At 41.2% G+C, this 18850-nt stretch overlaps 1 protein-coding gene across 1 annotated transcript in view; it reads left to right on the top strand.

The window, feature by feature from the left end:
- Positions 1-14238, top strand: part of NECAB3 (N-terminal EF-hand calcium binding protein 3) — a 166625-nt gene extending 152387 nt beyond the window's left edge. The window contains exons 11-12 of the mRNA XM_044299479.1: positions 4863-4940; positions 13968-14238. Coding sequence (XP_044155414.1) covers positions 4863-4940; positions 13968-14097 — 208 coding nt within the window. The 3' untranslated portion in view covers positions 14098-14238. The remainder of the gene's footprint in view (positions 1-4862; positions 4941-13967) is intronic.
- Positions 14239-18850: the final 4612 nt, after the last annotated feature.

An 18850-nucleotide genomic window follows, 5' to 3' on the forward strand; every position in this document is an offset into this window, starting at 1 on the left:
AGACATGCCATACTTTATTGCTTACCATACGATGAATGGCATGAAGTTCTGAATCCAGGCCAGTGCTTCCTATGTACATCACTTCTTTCAGAATTTGGAGTTTTATAACACACAAACTTTTTCCAAATCTTTGCTGTTAGCTTGCTCTTTTTGGATCTTTTTTGATCATTTGTCATTATAAAAGCCCATTCCTGCCATTTGCTGATCATTGTAGCTAACCAAAATTATATGCAGATTCTACAGAGCATATTTAAGAGTTCTGGCCCTAGGAACATCAATATTGTAACTCAATAGCAACAGGGAGAATGACCGAGGTTTGTGGATCTCAGACATCATAGAGGTCCCACCAATGTCCATCTGCACCTAGAGAAATGTCTGTTCTCACCTCTGTGGTTCAAAGAGTGGCCACCCTCTAACAACCACGGATCATCACAACATTGGGCAGAGGTTGCGTTGCATATCTAGAACTCGCCCCTCAGTAAACACATGTTTGTGATGGATAGCTACTTTTTGTTGATGGACTAGCGCTTGAGGGTGACAGCTTAGTAGAATGCCGCCAACATTTCAGTTACAAAATAACATACCGTAGCCCACCTTGACTTAAACAGTCCTCATCGCTGAAAGTCAATCAGTTGACCCCGGGTTTAGAAGTTACAGATTAGATGAAGCATTGTAAGCCAGGCCACTTTTGTTCTAAACCATACCTTATCCTGCTAAGTTACACCCTCTTGTTGAACTCTAGACATAAAGTGGCTAAAACACATAATAAATGTGGCGCAATTTTTTAGAGGAAATTAAGCCAGTATTCTTAGTAAATTTCTCCTAAACTTTATTCCTACCTGTGGTACTTGCCTTTTCGTTACATTTTCTCTGCAGTTGAATTGAACATTTTTCCCTTGTTAAAAGGGTTTTCCGGTAATTAAATTTTAGACCATTAGACAAAAGCTAAGAGTAGGTTCACACTGATGTCTGGAGATTTCATCATCAGATCCATACTACTGACAACAATAATAGCACAATATGCAGTGTTAGGCCTCTGTCACTTGTCCGTAATGACATCCATGGCAAGCTGGTCAGTGAAGGATCTGTGTTTGGTCCATGTGTCCTTCTTTTGCCTTCAGTCTTTCATCTGTATTCCAAAGGACCAAACCTGGATCCCATCTGTGTTGTTTCTGAGGTTTTCATGGACCCATAGACTATAATGTGCGTGAGGGATCCGTAATCACAGACAAAAATAGAGCATGCTTCTATAGTGTCATCATGGAAGCACAGTTCATGGAAAACCACTGTTGATGACGTGCTGACTGTGGAAACCGTGGACAGCTCACATCAACAATTTGCTGACATGTGCAAGAGGCTTTATTCTTGCTGTCAAAATGACAGACATCCTGGTGGAATCCTGGTGGACCTCACTGAATTTGCTTTTAAAAAAGTTGTCTGGTTTGCAAGGAGGATGAATTGGAATATCTACCACAAGGCATGACCTATGACTCAACATAAAATGTCCAACAACCCGTGGAGTGCTTGCAGCTCTATAATCTTAGAAAGCACAACAAAAGGAGGACCAGACCGCCTCCTTAGTTAGATCCACTGGTTTGGACTGAGATTTTTGACAAGCACATACTGTATGGATGTGATATATGGTTGGCCATACGTTGTACATGTGACAGATATTAGTAGCTACCTTAGGTTACCCGCTCCTTTAAATGTAACCTTGGTTCCTGATCTGTCCTTCTATATAATACAAAGTATATATTATTTCATAACTGGATAAAAAAAAACGTTAACGTATAACCTACTTCCATTATGCGTACTTTAGCGTGTATGTTTTTACAGATTCAATTCATGGAAGAATATATCAGAATAAAAAGTCAAGGTGTGATTCTAACCAGATCTTTTAGAGAATGACTCAGTGTTCAGATGATAAATGTCACCTTTGAATTGTGTGGTGGGGAAAGAAGAATTATTTTATGTCGCTGAACCTTTGAGTGAGATGTTACAGCTGACAGAAGCACATCTAAAAATGTCTCTTAAGAAAACATTCTCCTTGGAAAACTTTTCTGGAAAATTGTTTCCTAAAATCTTAATCCTATGGAATTTCTGTACTATAATACAAAACGAGAAGGAAAGAGGTTGTATTGGTATATTTACCACGTTCTCCATCACATGGCCATATCTTCTATCTATGTGCTATCCGGATTTTTTGCAGATAGCACAAAGATGCCTTCATTATTATAGTTGTGCATAAAATGGACAGCACAGAGATGTCATCTGTGTTCTGTCCGCATCTGTATGTCCATTCGGAAGATTATAGAGCATCTCCTAATCTTGTCTGTATTTTAGATGAGAATAGTCATTTCTAGTGATTGAAGAAAGACAAATAATTTTTTTATTGAGGTCGGACGACCTCTTTAATGGCCACATCGCTAGTATTAAAGATGAATCTCATCTCTTGTGGGGTTGTCCCACAAAATATGTTCTACATTTTTGAAACCAGAACCTGGAGCTGAATTACTTGTAATAAAAAATTTGGTACAGCCACTATGTTAGTCAATAAAATGTATCTGTATGGCGCCACCTGCAGTTTGTTCATTTCCTTATTTATGTGTCCACCTCTGTAACATCACCGAGATGGATGCCAATGCTCAGTACCATTCTTCAACTGCAAGTGCTATCTACTGTTAGAAGCTGTTACAGGGACAGAGCTGCAGCAGAAAGGACACACCTCCTGAGAAAGGACACACACCCTGAGCTACCAGCCTAAAATAAATCTACCAGAGTAAGGCCTCATGCACACGACCGTTGTGTGCATCCGTGGCCATTGTGCCATTCTTCGTTTTTTTTCGCGGACCCATTGACTTTCAATGGGTCAGTGGAAAAATCGGAAAATGCGCCGTTTTGCAGCCGAGACCATGATCCGTGTATCCTTTCCGTCAAAAAAATAGGACCTGTCCTATTTTTTTGACGGACAACGGTTCACGGACCCATTCAAGTCAATGGGTCCGTGAAAGAACACGGATGCACACAAGATTGGCATCCGTGTCCGTGATCCGTGGCCGTAGGTTACTTTCATACAGACGGATCCGAAGATCCGTCTGCATAAAAGCTTTTTCAGAGCTGAGGTTAGAATATACTAAAAGAACTGTGTACATGACTGCCCCCTGCCAGGCCCTCCCCCCCCCTGTAGTTAACACATTGGTGGCCAGTGCGGCCGGGCCCCCCCCCTCCCTCCCCTGTAGTTAACTTGTTGGTGGACGGGAGCTTCTCCTACTGATAAGTGACAGGTCTGTGCGGTGCATTGCCTAATGATCTGTCACTTACCAGTAGGAGGAGCTCCCGGCCGGTCACAGACATCGCAGCTCGCAGGTAAGTATGATGCTTCTACAAATTGCTAAGTAACCATGGCAACCTGGACTGCAGTAGCGTCCCGGTTGCCATGGTTACCGATCGGAGCCCCAGCGATTAAACTGGGACTCCGATCAGTACTCTCCACTGCCACCAATGATAGGGGGGGAGATTTTAATTAGGAGGGGGAGGGAGGGGAGAGGGCCCACTGGCCACCAATGAGTTAACTACAGGGGAGGGAGGGGGGGGCCAGCCGCACTGGCCACCAATGAGTTAACTACAGGGGGGGAGCGGCCGCACTGGCCACCAATGAGTTAAAAACAGGGGGGGGGGGTCTGCCCCCTGCTGCCTGGCAGCACCTGCCAGGCAGCAGTCATGTACACATTTTTTTAGTATATTCTAACCTGAAGCATCCCCATCACCATGATTTCACGATCTAACTCATATCCGACAGTATATTCTAACATAGAGGCGTTCCCATGGTGATGGGGACGCTTCAAGTTAAAATATACCATCGGAGAAAACTCCGATCCGATGGTATAAAAGGGACTCCTGACTTTACATTAAAAGTCAATGGGGACGGATCCTTTTGCAATTGCACCATATTGTGTCAACGTCAAACGGATCCGTCCCCATTGACTTGCATTGTAATTCAGGACGGATCCGTTTGGCTCCGCACGACCAGGCGGACACCAAAACGACTTTTTTTTCATGTCCGTGGATCCTCCAAAAATCAAGGAAGATCCACGGACGAAAAAATGGTCACGGATGCCGGACCTACGGACCCCGTCTTTGCGGACCGTGAAAAAATACTGTCGTGTGCATGAGGCCTAATTGGAGCAATTGAATGGGGAGATCTCTGGAACCATGTGACGTACAGAGCTGGTTGTAGCTTTGTTAGAAAAAGATTGTCACGTGCTATATGATGTTGGATTTTAAAAGGTCACTTAATTTTTTTTAAAACTTTTGATATGTCATGGAGATGTATCAAAAGTTTTGATCTGTGGGGGTCTGAGTGCTAAGAACCCCAACAATTGCAAGAACTAAGGGGGAGAAGCGCTTGCATATCATAGACCTTCTATTAGGTCCATCTTGCTTTCTCTCCTGCAGTGTTATATGGGCACGTTTCTGTCTCTGCGTACTAGTGATCAGGGAAGGTCTCAGGGCTAAGACCCCCACCAATCAAAACTTTTGATATGTCTCTATTATATATCGAACTACTAGTGACCCTTTAATTTTTTTACATAAATTATGGGATAACCCCTTTAATCAATTGCTAACTGGATATAAAGATCTTAGAATATAATATTGGTGGCAACATGAGTTTGGGAGGGCTGTCCCTTATCTCCCAGGATAGAATCTGGTCCAGTCCTTGACTCAGTAACACAACTGTGATACCGTATAATATTCCACTTCCCCTGCAGATGGCTACAGCTTCACACGGAGATAACAGCTGATTGATGGGGTTTCAGCTTGAGATTTTGAGAGTAACATTTAATGAAAATGTGTATTTTCAGTGTATCCACCCGAGAACATCACTCCCACCCAGGCTACAACCTATATGAAATATGGAGGAATGAGGAGTCTTGGAAGACGTAAGTGTCATGAACATGTTTTATATACTTTTTGAGGATAATTTACAACATTTCAGTATTTTCTGATTATTTTTCTGTCCTTTAGTGCATATTCCCTGACATGCATGGTCACCTACCAAGTCACTCATGGTAGGAAGTGGACCTCCATTCCCCAATAGTTAGGGGTCTCAGCACATATTAGGTATTTAAAGAGATTTTCCCAGAGTACAAAATTCAGGACCAGTCATCAATATCTGATCGATAGGGGCCCGACTCCTGGAACTGCCACCGATAAGCTCTTTGAAGACACTCTGGTTAGCTCTCCGGCCTCCTCACAGCATACTAAGCACAGCGCCATACATTGGATAGTGGTTGTTTTTGATATTGCAGCCCAGGGCAATTATCTTGCATAGGACTGACCTGCCTCTAGGTCATGAGACTGATTAACATGACTAACTGGAACACATGGAAGACATGGGTGGATATAGACAGCAATGGGCCCCTGTGAGGGAACAATATGGCGCCATTGTCTCTTGAATAAATCTGTTTGAAGCCATAGAATTCATTAGCACAGTCCCTTGCATAAAATCAGATACACAGTAGGAATTAGTTTTTTTTTAAGTGGGCCCACTTGCCTACAGGGCTGCGATGCAGGTTACACAAAAGGAATGCCCACCCTTGATGGAAGGTTCTGTGCCTTTAAATAAATTCTATATGAACATTTCAGGTGGAAGGTAATCGTAAGATCCAGCACTTTTTGACAAAAAGAACATAAAAAAGGACATTGTGTAGCGCTGGGATTCACAGAACTGAGAAGGCTCACAAATTAGAAGTTATCACCTGCTGCTGGAAACAGCGGGATGCCAGTCTAAGAATAGTGCCCAGGGAGTGACGGGAAACCTGTTCCGTTAATCTAGGTAAAATTCACTGCATGAGACATTGAGCAGGTAAATGGAGGTGTCTGCAAGGAAACTGCGCTCACACAAAGAGACTTGAGCAGCGTGACACAGCGGATATTTGCTCCCCAAAATCTACTACCAGGCGGTATTCTCCAGGTAATTGTCACCTCACTCATGGATTCTGCATGTAGATGTTGGTGTATAATGGTAATTGCGCCTAATGAGGAGACAACAATCCGCCACCTAATCGCAACAAGAAATGATTAAAATAATTGACATGTGTGCTGCTATGGATTTGCCACACAGTAACAGAAATTTGGAAATTATCACAAGGCACATAGGGGGTCATTTCTGAACAGATATATGCCACTTTTGTGGCATATCCTCTTGCGCGCCATGTGGCAGCAGAATCTGTGACAATTGCGGTGGCCGCGTTCAGGTGGTCCCCCAGACACTGTTAAGGTGTCACCATGTGTTTCAGCTCTCCAGAAGGGATGGTAAGACATGGTGCACTCCAATGGGATATAAGTCCAAAGAGTCAGGGTCTGCAGTTAACCAGTGTGCTTCTTTATTGGAACAATTCAGGTGCAAAACAATACGGGAGAGGAATGGGGCTGGCTTCGACTGTCTCCTTTCTGACAGAAGTAGGGTTTGATGCTGAGGAAAGACCTAAGCTAGCTGTCCCTCTCTCTCTCTCTCTCTCTCTCTCAGAACACTGGTACCCTGGTCCAAGACTGGAGGTCCACGGTCTGTAGCTCAGTAGTCCATGTAGCTCCTTAGTCACAGGGCTGGTAACCCATGGTCTGTGGCTCAGCGTCTCCATCTCAGCATCTTCTTCTGGTCACTAATGCAGACTGGCAGAGTCTCCTCCTCCAAGCACTGATCCCTAACTGCAGAACACTAGGGGCTCTGACTGTTCTCCTTATATATAATTTGCAGCTAGACTGGAACCTTCTAGTGGGGTGGAGTGGAGAAACTCAGCACAAGCAATTACAAAGTTACTACTCCTGTCTGGCATAGACCTACATTAACTTTTCAGTGATACTCAATGGCAATGACACAGCAGTTTTTCCAGACAAAAACAAGTATCTAGACATAACAGCAGAGCTAAACCAAACATTCAAAAGGTCAGTCTGTCTGGTTTTGGTGGTAAACAATGTCTGGGTTTTACCCTCCAAAACAAGTTCTTCTTTAAACCCTATGGCAGCTGTGGAAAATTACTAGCTTCTCATTAAAAGTCCCAAATGTCTCTCAGTATTCATTAACCCTTTCTACAGAGCCGTGCAAATATAGTGCAAACGAACAGGGTATATATCACAACATACATATAAAATGCAGTTACACAGTATTAAACAGTGCAAGTTAACCCTTTCAAGTGAAATAAAGTAAGCATTTTATAACTTTGCATTGGGAAAAAGTGGGGCAAATGTCCACACTTCACAGTACCCCTTTTCCTGGACACTACACTTCTTCCCCACTTACGCCAGGTCTAAAAAAGGGGACAGGTTGTCAGCCCTGTTTCATTCATCATTTTCTAATCCTGGCTTAAATGTAAGACAGCAAGGAAGATTTAGAATCGGCAGTGCATCTTCATAACTTTGGCAATCCACCTACAGTGCAGGGGCTTATTAAGACCACAACAAGAAAACAACGGTCTTAATATATGTGCCCCATAGTGCTGAAGGAAGCTGATCCATTGATATATCATATATGTATATGGTGCCAGCATGAGTGTACAATTGTCTGTTCTGGAAGTCCACCCATTGCTTGTAAGGTTGCAAAAGCAACTCCAATAATAACATTCTAGACAGGAATTGCTATATAATACACTTCTTAAAGGGCATCTGTCAGCAGATTTGTACGTATGAAACTGGCTGACCAACCTATAAAAAAAAACTCACATATAATGTGTAGATAACACTGGGGTCTAGTATAATATACTGAGCCAACCAAAAACAAAACCAATAAACCCAAAGAAAAGTGGGAGACACACATATAAAATATATGTAATTTATTGAGACATGATCACATAACAAACAATATATGAAACAAAAGGCACAAGTGTACAGGAGGGAGGGGGGGGGAGACCTCATGTAAGGAGGTCAGATACAACCTCTCTCCCAAACACCCAAGTGGCAGGGAAAAAGATGTCACAGCCCTAGGTATACATCAGCATGAAAATTGTGAGAACTGTAGGTTCACTCAAAGTGACATGTACTGGTATGTATGTTGCATGCACAGAAAGATAAATGAAAAAATGTACAAATAGCACAAGGCAAACTAGCCCACCCAAAAACCTGGGATGGCCGCATAAGATATGCACATAGCGATTGAACTGTACAATACAGACAGAGGCAAGTGTGCCAAGTGCAGGTGGTAATAGAGATATAAAAAGAAATGTAACAACTAACTGAGCAAAACAACAAAACATGTATTACCCATGATATGCTGGACCCAGAGCGTGTGACCAAAGGCTGCACCTCGACGTACATTTCACCTGGAGAGGCTTCGTCAGGAGGTAAAGTAACAAACTGAGTTTGTCCATAAATGGTGTGGTCCACAGCTGGCAGCTGATTAGCGCATCCGCCCAGTGTTGCAGGGATGACATCATAAAGACGCGCCACCCAGCTTACAGAGCAAGGCGAGGCACGCCCACCGTGTCACATGACCAGACCAGGAGGAGGGAGGGAGCCGCATCTGACATCACGCAGCCACACCTCCCCGCCCCGGGTCCGATCACATGACACGCACGTCGGCCGACCCTGAGACAGCCAGGTATAGGAGCGTCACTACAATGCCAGCCAGACAGCGCACCAGAGCGATGCGCATATGCCAGGTGGAGACAATGTATAGAGGACAGTGGAAAGATAACCACATATGAAGGACAATATATGGGGGGCACAAAGATCAAAATTGCCGATAGTCAGCTCAATCGTACAGCATATCAGAGTAATATATACAGGCAGAGCAGCATAGTATAGAGCCCCCTATAGCCTTCACCATTAACAATATATGCACAACCCCATAAAAAAACTTCTATATTGCTATAACACAAAAAAACAAAAAAAACCTGTATTGTGTAATATTGTAACTTTATAAAAATGGATCCATGGATCCATAAGTCAAAAATGGTAATAGAAACCTATGCCATCAATGAGATCATGACCCTAGACCAAAAAAGTGATGAATACAAAAACTATATATATATATAATTATAAATATATGCTTGATTATATACATATATATATATATATATATATATATATATATATATATATATATAGTTTTTGTACTCATCACTTTTTTGGTCTAGGGTCATGATCTAATTGATGGCATAGGTTTCTATTACCATTTTTGACTTATGGATCCATGGATTCATTTTTATAAAGTTACAATATTACACAATACATTTATTTTAATTTTTTTTGTGTTATAGCAATATAGAAGGTTTTTTTTTATGGGGTTGTGCATATATTGTTAATGGTGAAGGCTATAGGGGGCTCTATACTATGCTGCTCTGCCTGTATATATTACTCTGATATGCTGTACGATTGAGCTGACTATCGGCAATTTTGATCTTTGTGCCCCCCATATATTGTCCTTCATATGTGGTTATCTTTCCACTGTCCTCTATACATTGTCTCCACCTGGCATATGCGCATCGCTCTGGTGCGCTGTCTGGCTGGCATTGTAGTGACGCTCCTATACCTGGCTGTCTCGGGGCCGGCCGACGTGCGTGTCATGTGATCGGACGCGGGGAGGTGTGGCTGCGTGATGTCAGATGCGGCTCCCTCCCTCCTCCTGGTCTGGTCATGTGACACGGTGGGCCTGCCTCGCCTTGCTCTGTAAGCTGGGTGGCGCGTCTTTATGATGTCATCCCTGCAACACTGGGCGGATGCGCTAATCAGCTGCCAGCTGTGGACCACACCATTTATGGACAAACTCAGTTTGTTACTTTACCTCCTGACGAAGCCTCTCCAGGTGAAATGTACGTCGAGGTGCAGCTTTTGGTCACACGCTCTGGGTCCAGCATATCATGGGTAATACATGTTTTGTTGTTTTGCTCAGTTAGTTGTTACATTTCTTTTTATATCTCTATTACCACCTGCACTTGGCACACTTGCCTCTGCCTGTATTGTACAGTTCAATGGATATGTGCATACCTTATGTGGCCATCCCAGGTTTTTGGGTGGGCTAGTTTGCCTTGTGCTATTTGTACATTTTTTCATTTATCTTTCTGTGCATGCAACATACATACCAGTACATGTCACTTTGAGTGAACCTACAGTTCTCACAGTTTTCATGCTGATGTATACCTAGGGCTGTGACATCTTTTCCCTGCCAGTTGGGTGTTTGGGAGAGAGGTTGTATCTGACCTCCTAGGTCTCCCCCCCTCCTGTACACTTGTGCCTTATGTCTCAAATATTGTTTGTTATGTGATCATGTCTCAATAAATTACATATATTTTATATGTGTGTCTCCCACTTTTCTTTGGGGTTACTGGTTTTGTTTTTGGGTTGGCTCCGTATGAAACTGGCTGACCTGTAACATGTGCACTTGGCAGCTGAAGGCATCTGTGTTGGTCCCATGTTCATATGCGCTCGCATTGCTGAGAAAAATGATGTCTTAATATATGAATATGAGCCTCTAGGAGCAACGGGGGTGTTGCCATTACACCTAGAAGCTCCGCTCTCTCTGCAACTACCGTTTACTCTCCACTTTGATTGACAGGGCCAGGCAGTGAAAACATTATCAATGTTATAACTAAATATAATTAGTGATCACAATGAAAAATATAATATAACGATTTATGTAGCGATACATTTTAAAAATCCCTCCCCCCAAAAAATCCTGGTTCTTATATATAGCCTACGTGGTGGGGCCCTCGCCTTCAGTAGCTAATAGTAAAAAACAATAGGAGCAATTAAATGTCCAGTAATGTCCACAAGATGTAGTATCCACTATTGATGGAGGAATTTTATATTTTAAACACCAAATATCCTCCAGATGGCGCTGTTGGGTAATACATATATAGTGATGTGCGTATCCTTTTAATGGCTGTATAATGAGTATTCTCAATATCAATAATGGTGGTAAATAGTACATAAAAATCACTGCATGTATAATTGCAGCATCTCCACCTAGCACTGATGTCTAGTAAAAGTAGAAAGTTTGCTAGCTGTAGTGTATATTAGTAGAGAGTGCCAAATAAACTCATATGTTGGTAATAGTGCTTGTCCTCACCCTCTGAAAACCAGGAACCAGCTACGGTATAGGCAGCATAGACAGTCTCTTGATGGCTAAGTCTCCACCTGGTAGTCATGCACTGATTCCAGAGCGCTTGGAGGTGGGCGCATGCACCCTTGCTGTAAAGGAATGCCAGTGCCACGTGGGGAAATATTGTGATGAAAGATCACTGCATTGTGGATATGGAGTGGTTCGTAATCAGGCCAGATACATTTTGGAGCTGATGCGCTCCTTCTTCAATGACAAAAATATTTTTACCATAAAAGAAACGCGCCTGGCCCTGTTACGTAGGTGATTGCAGTGGAGATTTGTAATACAGGATGCTCATGCTCACTTCCCTTCTTTTCCTTCCCTTCTATAACCACTTCTCTATGTGCAGAGTCAGTTACATGTCAGCTATCGTTAGGCAGATAGATAAACATAATGATGATTTTTGCTCTACCAAATGATAGACATTTGCATAAGTTGTGTCTGTTATAAATCCAGTTACACACAGCATTTTCAATACATGGATGTAGAAAAAGAACTGTCTAGTGCCACATTTCCCGCAGATGTCAGGACACATCCCACTGCCCTAAGGCATGATGGGACAGTAGTCACATGCCAAACAAAGTAGGATTCAAGCATGGGGGATAAGAGAAAACGACAAATGAGGAAAAAGAGACTTTCACAGTGGTCGCCCCTTTAACAGTGACCTCCACAGTGCCCGCCCATTTAATAACAGTGACCTCCACTGTGCCCGCCAATTTAATAACCGTGACCTCCACTGTGCCTGCCCCTTTAAAAACAGTGACCTCCACATTGCCCGCCCCTTTAAGCAGTAAAGATAAATGGCTGGGTTGTTATGGAAACCTGGAGTAAAACTGTGTTTATAGCAGTTGGGATTTGAAGAGAAAGACTTGCAGCTTGTATTGGGGGGGCTCGTTTTTGGGGAATATCTCAGGAACGGTACATCCTAGAGAGCTGAGACCCGGACGTCTGATGTACCTGTGTCCCAAATTTGGTGAAGATCGGTCCAGTCGTTTGGTCGCGCATAAAGAACAGACAGATATACATATATATATATATATATATATATATATACATATATGAGATATATATAAATATATATATTCTGTATATATTTGTTAAACCCCCCCTTGGGAGTATAATGCTAGAGAAAGTTTGTTTTAAATCTCACCAAGGCATGAAACAAATTTGATATCACATCAGAAAATAAGGTTGCCACTGCCAAACAAACTTTAATATCCTGAATAAAGAGATTTTCGGCAAAGAACTGAGCAGATTAATATTAGCGTGTCTAGTTGTCAGCTTAGCGTCCAGCTCAAGCACAAAGTAAGTGAAGATGAGGAGCTACAGGCTTTGAAGATAATGGAACTTTTTAGATGTTTAGACAGAGCACAGTTATTAGTGTCTGGAGATACTGGATTATTTTTGAGATATCTTCTGTGTCATTCTCACTCAGCTATAGAAAACTGAGAGCAGAGATAATGTTATGATCATACATGAGTACAGATCAGCTCTGGCCTTTCGTCATGGCACACAATTGCTGTTTTTAGGATTCCATGTATATCCTGTATGAGAATGAGGAATGTACACCAGTCTCTAAATTATGGCTCCAGTCATGGTTTCCAAAAAAAATCCTAAATCTTTTACAGCTCACCACAACCACCATGAGAGAACCTGCTCTGAAAATGGGATCATGTGGACCTAGCCTGTGGATAGGTGATAAGTTTAAACCTTGGGAAACCAAGTCCAGAACAGGTCCATGAAGAAGAAATCTAGAATCTTGCATGTTGATCCAGAGCAAGGCAGAAAAAAAAACTTAGGCCATTTGCTCCATATAAAAAATTACTTCACAACTCCAAATATGACACTTAAAATAAATTCTTGGGTAATGCCCCATCTCCAGAAATCTAGAACTCATAACCTGCAATATTTTTACATTTAAGAAAAGCATCCAGGACCTCCATCAATTTGTTCCATGAATCAACTGTCACAATCTCCTTTGGCAGAGAGCTCCATAGTCTCACTGCTGTTACAGTAGAGAATCCCTGGGCTTCCATTAGATGTAAAGGATGCCTCACTGGCCTAGGTATAAAAAGATTGGTCATTTAAACATTTGTACATTGTGATTTGATAAAATTGTAATCCCCGAGTAATTTTTTCCGAGAAAGCAAATCCAGGTTTGATAACCTGCCTTATATAGCAGTCTACCCATTCCCTTAATTACTTTGGACACTCTCATCTGCAGCCGCTCTAGTTATGTTCTTCCAATACACTGATGCCCAATTGTAAATAACACAGCGATTTCTGAAAAATATAAAAATAAATTAGCTGTGATGCTCACAAAGAAAACACAAATAGATTACAATCATGAGTCGTGGCCAAAGCTCATTTCCTCTTCTCTGCCCTACTTTTTAGCATAACTCCTGATAGATTTTACGTTGTTCCCTTCTCATAATGAAGGTCCCCTGCAGAAAATTAGATTTTAAGGAACAGTTGAGTCCCTAAGTGCTCACAGTGCTTCTGCTAAATGAATCATTACATGGTGTTTACTGAAATCAGTGGGCGTCTATTCATGTAATTTCATTGCCGAGGGTCCTCCAGAGATGAAAGCCATGCTTGACGTGATTCTCAACCTTAGAGGTCTTGATTGGAGGACACAATTAGCTCAACAAGTCCTAAGAAATTATTTCACAAAAAGTTGTCTTGATTGCACAACCCTTTTGAAAGCGTCATAGACAATGACATATAGACAATGACAAATAGATGCAACCTTCACACTGCTGTTCTGATGATACTGTTCAGTGCATTGTATTGTTGATTGTACAGATTAGTCATAAACCCTACCTAGACCATTATTTGTTTCTACCACATCATGTTCTCTTTCATTTTGCAGTCATCTCCAGTCTGCAGAGAGCAAAACGTTCCAGAGAGCCATCATTGATTATCTTGAAGGTCCAGAACAGATCAAGACCATGCTTTTTCCAGGTAAAGTTAGGGTAAAGATCATGAAGTTGGATTTATAATAGCAGTGGAACATTCACGACTGGTGTTACCTACTGGTACATGCACCTGCCTAAAATCTTCATCAATGAGGTTGGTCAGCCTTGTATTAAAGATGCAGGAGTCATAACATTTTTTTTCGAATAAGACTTATAAGAGCCCCACTACCCTACCACCCATTAATGGAGGTATTCACAGGATCATAATCCTGTCTCATTTTAACTCATTTGTGAAATAATCAATGTTTGAAAATGTCACTTATCCAGAATAAACAACTCCCAGATACCCCCAGCTAATCCAATGATGATACCTTATTGCTGCTGGAGACGTCCTCCAGAGAATCTTTCCTAGTTTTAAAATGCGCAGTAGTATTTTCTCATAGCAGTGCTTTTTCTTGCTCTTGCTCTCTTGCTCTTGTTTTGTCTCTTGCACAGGGTGAGCATGCGCAGTCCACAGCACAAACCAACCAGCACTGGTGGGAATTTTGTAGTTTAAAAGTATCATGTAACGGTCACTTGCCCCTCCTCAGCACGGCCATACAGTTCAAGCATTAACTGCAAGCAGCACAGTGGCAGATTGGAGGACAAAAGAATAAAACTACAACAGTTAGCAAGTATCTGAGGACATCCTCCCCAACATTTAAAAAAACAAATGGGAAGAAAATGGCATTCTTTAATAATACCTTTTAAGGACCATGACCAATATTAGGGTCTATTCACACGTCCATAGTGTATTGCGGATCTGCAAATTGCTGATCTGCAATACACACGGCCTGCACCCCCATAGAACTGCCTACTCTTGTTCACAATTGCGGACAAGAATAGGACATGTTCAATTTTTTTCCGGAGCTACGGACCGGAAGATCGGGCCACACTCCGGAAATGCGGATGTGGAGAGCACATAGTGTGCTCTCGCATCCATTCCTGCCCCATTGAGAATGGATATTCCAGATATTGCGGAACAGATGCGGACCCATTCCACGGACGTATGAAAGGACCCTTAGTTTTAGTTTTTTTTTACTCTCCTTGTCTTCCCAGAGCCATAATTTTGTTTCTATTCACATAACCATAGGATGGAGACAAGTTGTACTTTTGAATAGCACTTTTTATATTGGCAATTTTTATACTGCATGCTCTGCAGTGGGAAGCTGGAAAGGTGGTGGAATTGGGAACAATTATAATTTTGACATAGTTTTATGGGTTTCCTTTTTATGGAGTTCCTTATGCAGTAAAACTGAACTGTTAACTTCATTCTTTGGGACAATACAATTGCAGCGATATCACATTTATATAGTTTTTCTATATCTGAGCCCTAAAACTTTATTTTATATGTATGTCTTCAGAGCTGTGTGAGAGCTTCTTTTTTTTTGCAGAGCAATCTGTAGTTTTTATAGAAAATACTTTGGGGTGTATATATCTTTTTTATTACTTTAAAAAATTTTGAGAGATGAAGCCAAAGTTCCTAATCAAATTCTCCACCATCAAATGGTAAGATACTTGAAGGGGTTGTTTGCCCTAGCAGTCGACTTAACTCCTGTCAGTAATGCATGCCCAAATAATAAGATTAAATACACTCACCTGTCCATAGTGCTGCTGCTCCCTTCCCAGTCAGGTACCCAAGGACGGGAACTAGCTTGGTCTTGTGACCACTGCAGTCAGTCACTGGCCTCACTGGTCACATGTGCTAGAGCAGCACCGCTAAAGCACATGTGATCACTGAGGCTAATGACCGGCCACTGGCAGGAGTTAAGGGCTATGTACACCTATATAAAAAAAAATATTGGGCCATTGTGTCACAAAGGGTTAACTGTTTTCTAGCTGTGTGCATCCTACTTTCAATTTCACTTTGTGCTGGTCATCTAATAACCCCTATCTCTAAATTACTAAGAGCCATAAACACTTATTTAAGCCACATTCTTATCAGTAAGATAAGGATTGAGCTTTGATGAGTGCTTATAAGGTCAGAGAGCAGAGATAAGGAACCCAACAGCTAGCTGTCTGATGGAACTGAGAGAAAATTCAGATCCTGATAACAGAGCTTCTCAGTTGTGTACAGAGAAAATGACTCCATATTTTTAATAAAGACCAATTCAAAAAAATTATTTTTAGCTCATAATACACTAATTTAAAAAAATTGCCCCAACGATGTACATATCCTTTAAGTCAATTCTGAGACCAGACAGTCCCGTTAACCTTCAAAGCAGTATGCCAACTGCTCGACTCCTTGTGGGTAAGTCTGCCTTGAAAGCTGATCCCCTGCTTGTTTTCCTTTGCCAAAAGCCAGCTGTGAGTTAAAATGATCACAAGTAAGGACCAAAGCAAGCAACAAACTAGAACTAAAACAAGATAAATGTTCATAGCAACTACAACACTGCTCACAAAACATGTAAAAAAATGCCTGTTTTCATCCTAAAACTGGCCAAGAACAGGGGAGGGTGGTCGGAACAACAAGTGTCCTGAACCTTGGTAGAGGGGGAAGAGAAAGACATGGAGGTGAGAGGGAACCTAAACAACCCACGGTTGATTAAAGACGACATTGCTGCCATTAGCTTCACTATTCCCTTTTGGAAGGGATAGGCTGGGCCTCTAATAACAAGTAGGGTGACCTGCTGCTATGGACTGCTTGGATTGACCCAAAAAACAGTGTCCCCATCAGTCAGGATGGCCAGTCATGTTTTTATCCATAGCTTTTAGAGAGGGTAGTAAAGATATTCTCAGATTTCACATATGGATGTTTGCTGTACAACTGCTATACATGTCTGATATATTTTACGTAGAACTTCACAAATAGTATTTATTTATGGTTTCTTTCTGTGTTGCAGCTGATTGGTGGACTTTTGAACCATAACAACCTATCTACCTGGAAAGACCTTCATGGCCACCGTGCTAAATCTCTGCTACCAATAATAGATCATCTTTCCCCCACATCCACATTCAGCAGTTTAATCCGATTCTCTCTTTCCTGGCATACGTTAGTCTTATTCTTTATAAAACACTGTATCATGAGATAGACTAGAAGAACTTTTTACCTCCATTTGCATTATTCATGCTTTGTCTTGGAGTCCATCTTTTCCCATCTAACCCTTCTTAAAAATAATGTATTTCTCTAAAAGTGACAATGTGTAGATTTATGAGAGTGTGCTGATGTGTATGAGTAGGAAGTCCTCCTCCACTTGCAAATTTAATGATCTCAGAACTTCCTGTTGGCTGAAACGTTCTTTGTGAGTCCATCAGAAGTCCCTTATTACTTCCACAGAATGATTTTAAAAAACAATTATGTTTGGTATGATCTTGTTCTTTGGCATTAAAGTGGACCTGTTGTGCACCCATAGCTCCAGGTTTCTTCATGCAGTACTTTAAAAATGAGAGACAATATGGCATCACATCCGGCTGTCACTTTTGCAAAAATGGCTGCCACAACCAAGTGAAAAACTACATTATATCTACAAATCACCATCATTCAATATAACTTCAATATAATTGTCAAAGTGGTCAAACTGGACCATTATGGCATTTATTGTATTCATTGTATAGGTCTGATAAGGGTGTTCCATCTTTAGCATTTGACAGAAAATATTCAGTTCTTCTGCAAGTGCCACCACAGAAGAAATGAAATATTGCACAGAAGAAATGAAAGATTACATAGTTCTGATTAAAATCAATGGACTGTTCGTGTAATGTTGGGTCCTCCAGAGGATGAGGTGCTCTCTGTAGTTGCTTTCCATTTTTGCTAATAGTTGCATATCCAGAATGGGAACACCCACCTATTAAAAAGATTGTGGCATGAGGAGATCCTCATTTGTCAACCAGGTATCTGCATCTCAGAAAAAGTCCAGAAAAAACTGTCAATCACCAGGAACATGGAAGCAGCCATACATTCAGATAAATGAACAACTATGTGCACTTCATACGTTTTCCATCTTATTGAATGACAACATTTGGAATAGTTTTTACTAAAGCTAAGGAAAGTTCATTCACAAGGCAAAATGAATAGTATGTAAAGTGTAAAAACAACCATGGTACACAATAGGATCAGACATGCAAGGCCTCTGGGCGTAAAAAAAATCACACGTTCTACCTATTAGCAAGTGATGGGTCACACATGTGGATGCAGCAGAACAAATCAGCTTCTGGCCTTTAAAAATAATATCTTGGAGATTCCCCAAAAGAAAAAAAAGATCTCACATGCATGAAATGTCTTTGCTTTTTAGGAACTTTAAGGAGTTTTCCATAATTACTGATTTATTGACATGGCCATATACTATTTACCTGATTGGAGGGAGATAAGATAATGGGTATAAAAGGTTTTGGGATTATACCCCAATATGGAATAACACAAATTTAAAGGATATTCAAAAAAATTGACAGTATGTAAATTGTGAGTATAGGGGAGTACAATTTTTGCGTCACATGTTTGATGGGAATGTATTGAAGGATTTTGGAACTTTGATAAAGGAATTTGGGATTTCCCAAAGAGAGGAGAGTATTTGCAAATAAGGAATGCAATTCATTCAATAACAGCCCCAGAAAATATATAAAAAAAGCTCCCTCAGAGATTATAAATTACTTTCCTATTAATAGCAAGGTCAAGGGAAATATTTATATAAGATATAAGATAGTACTGAAAATAATACAATTGGATGTAAAAATGGCCACTAGAAAAAAATGGGAAAGGGACATTGGGGAAATGTCAGGTGATATATGGGGAGATGTACTGAAAAATAGGCTGTTGGTTTCATTATGGGGCTCACATGGGGTCTCCCAATTCTTTCTTATA

This window comes from Bufo gargarizans, chromosome 6 (assembly GCF_014858855.1).
Source record: "Bufo gargarizans isolate SCDJY-AF-19 chromosome 6, ASM1485885v1, whole genome shotgun sequence".
Lineage (NCBI taxonomy): Eukaryota > Metazoa > Chordata > Amphibia > Anura > Bufonidae > Bufo > Bufo gargarizans.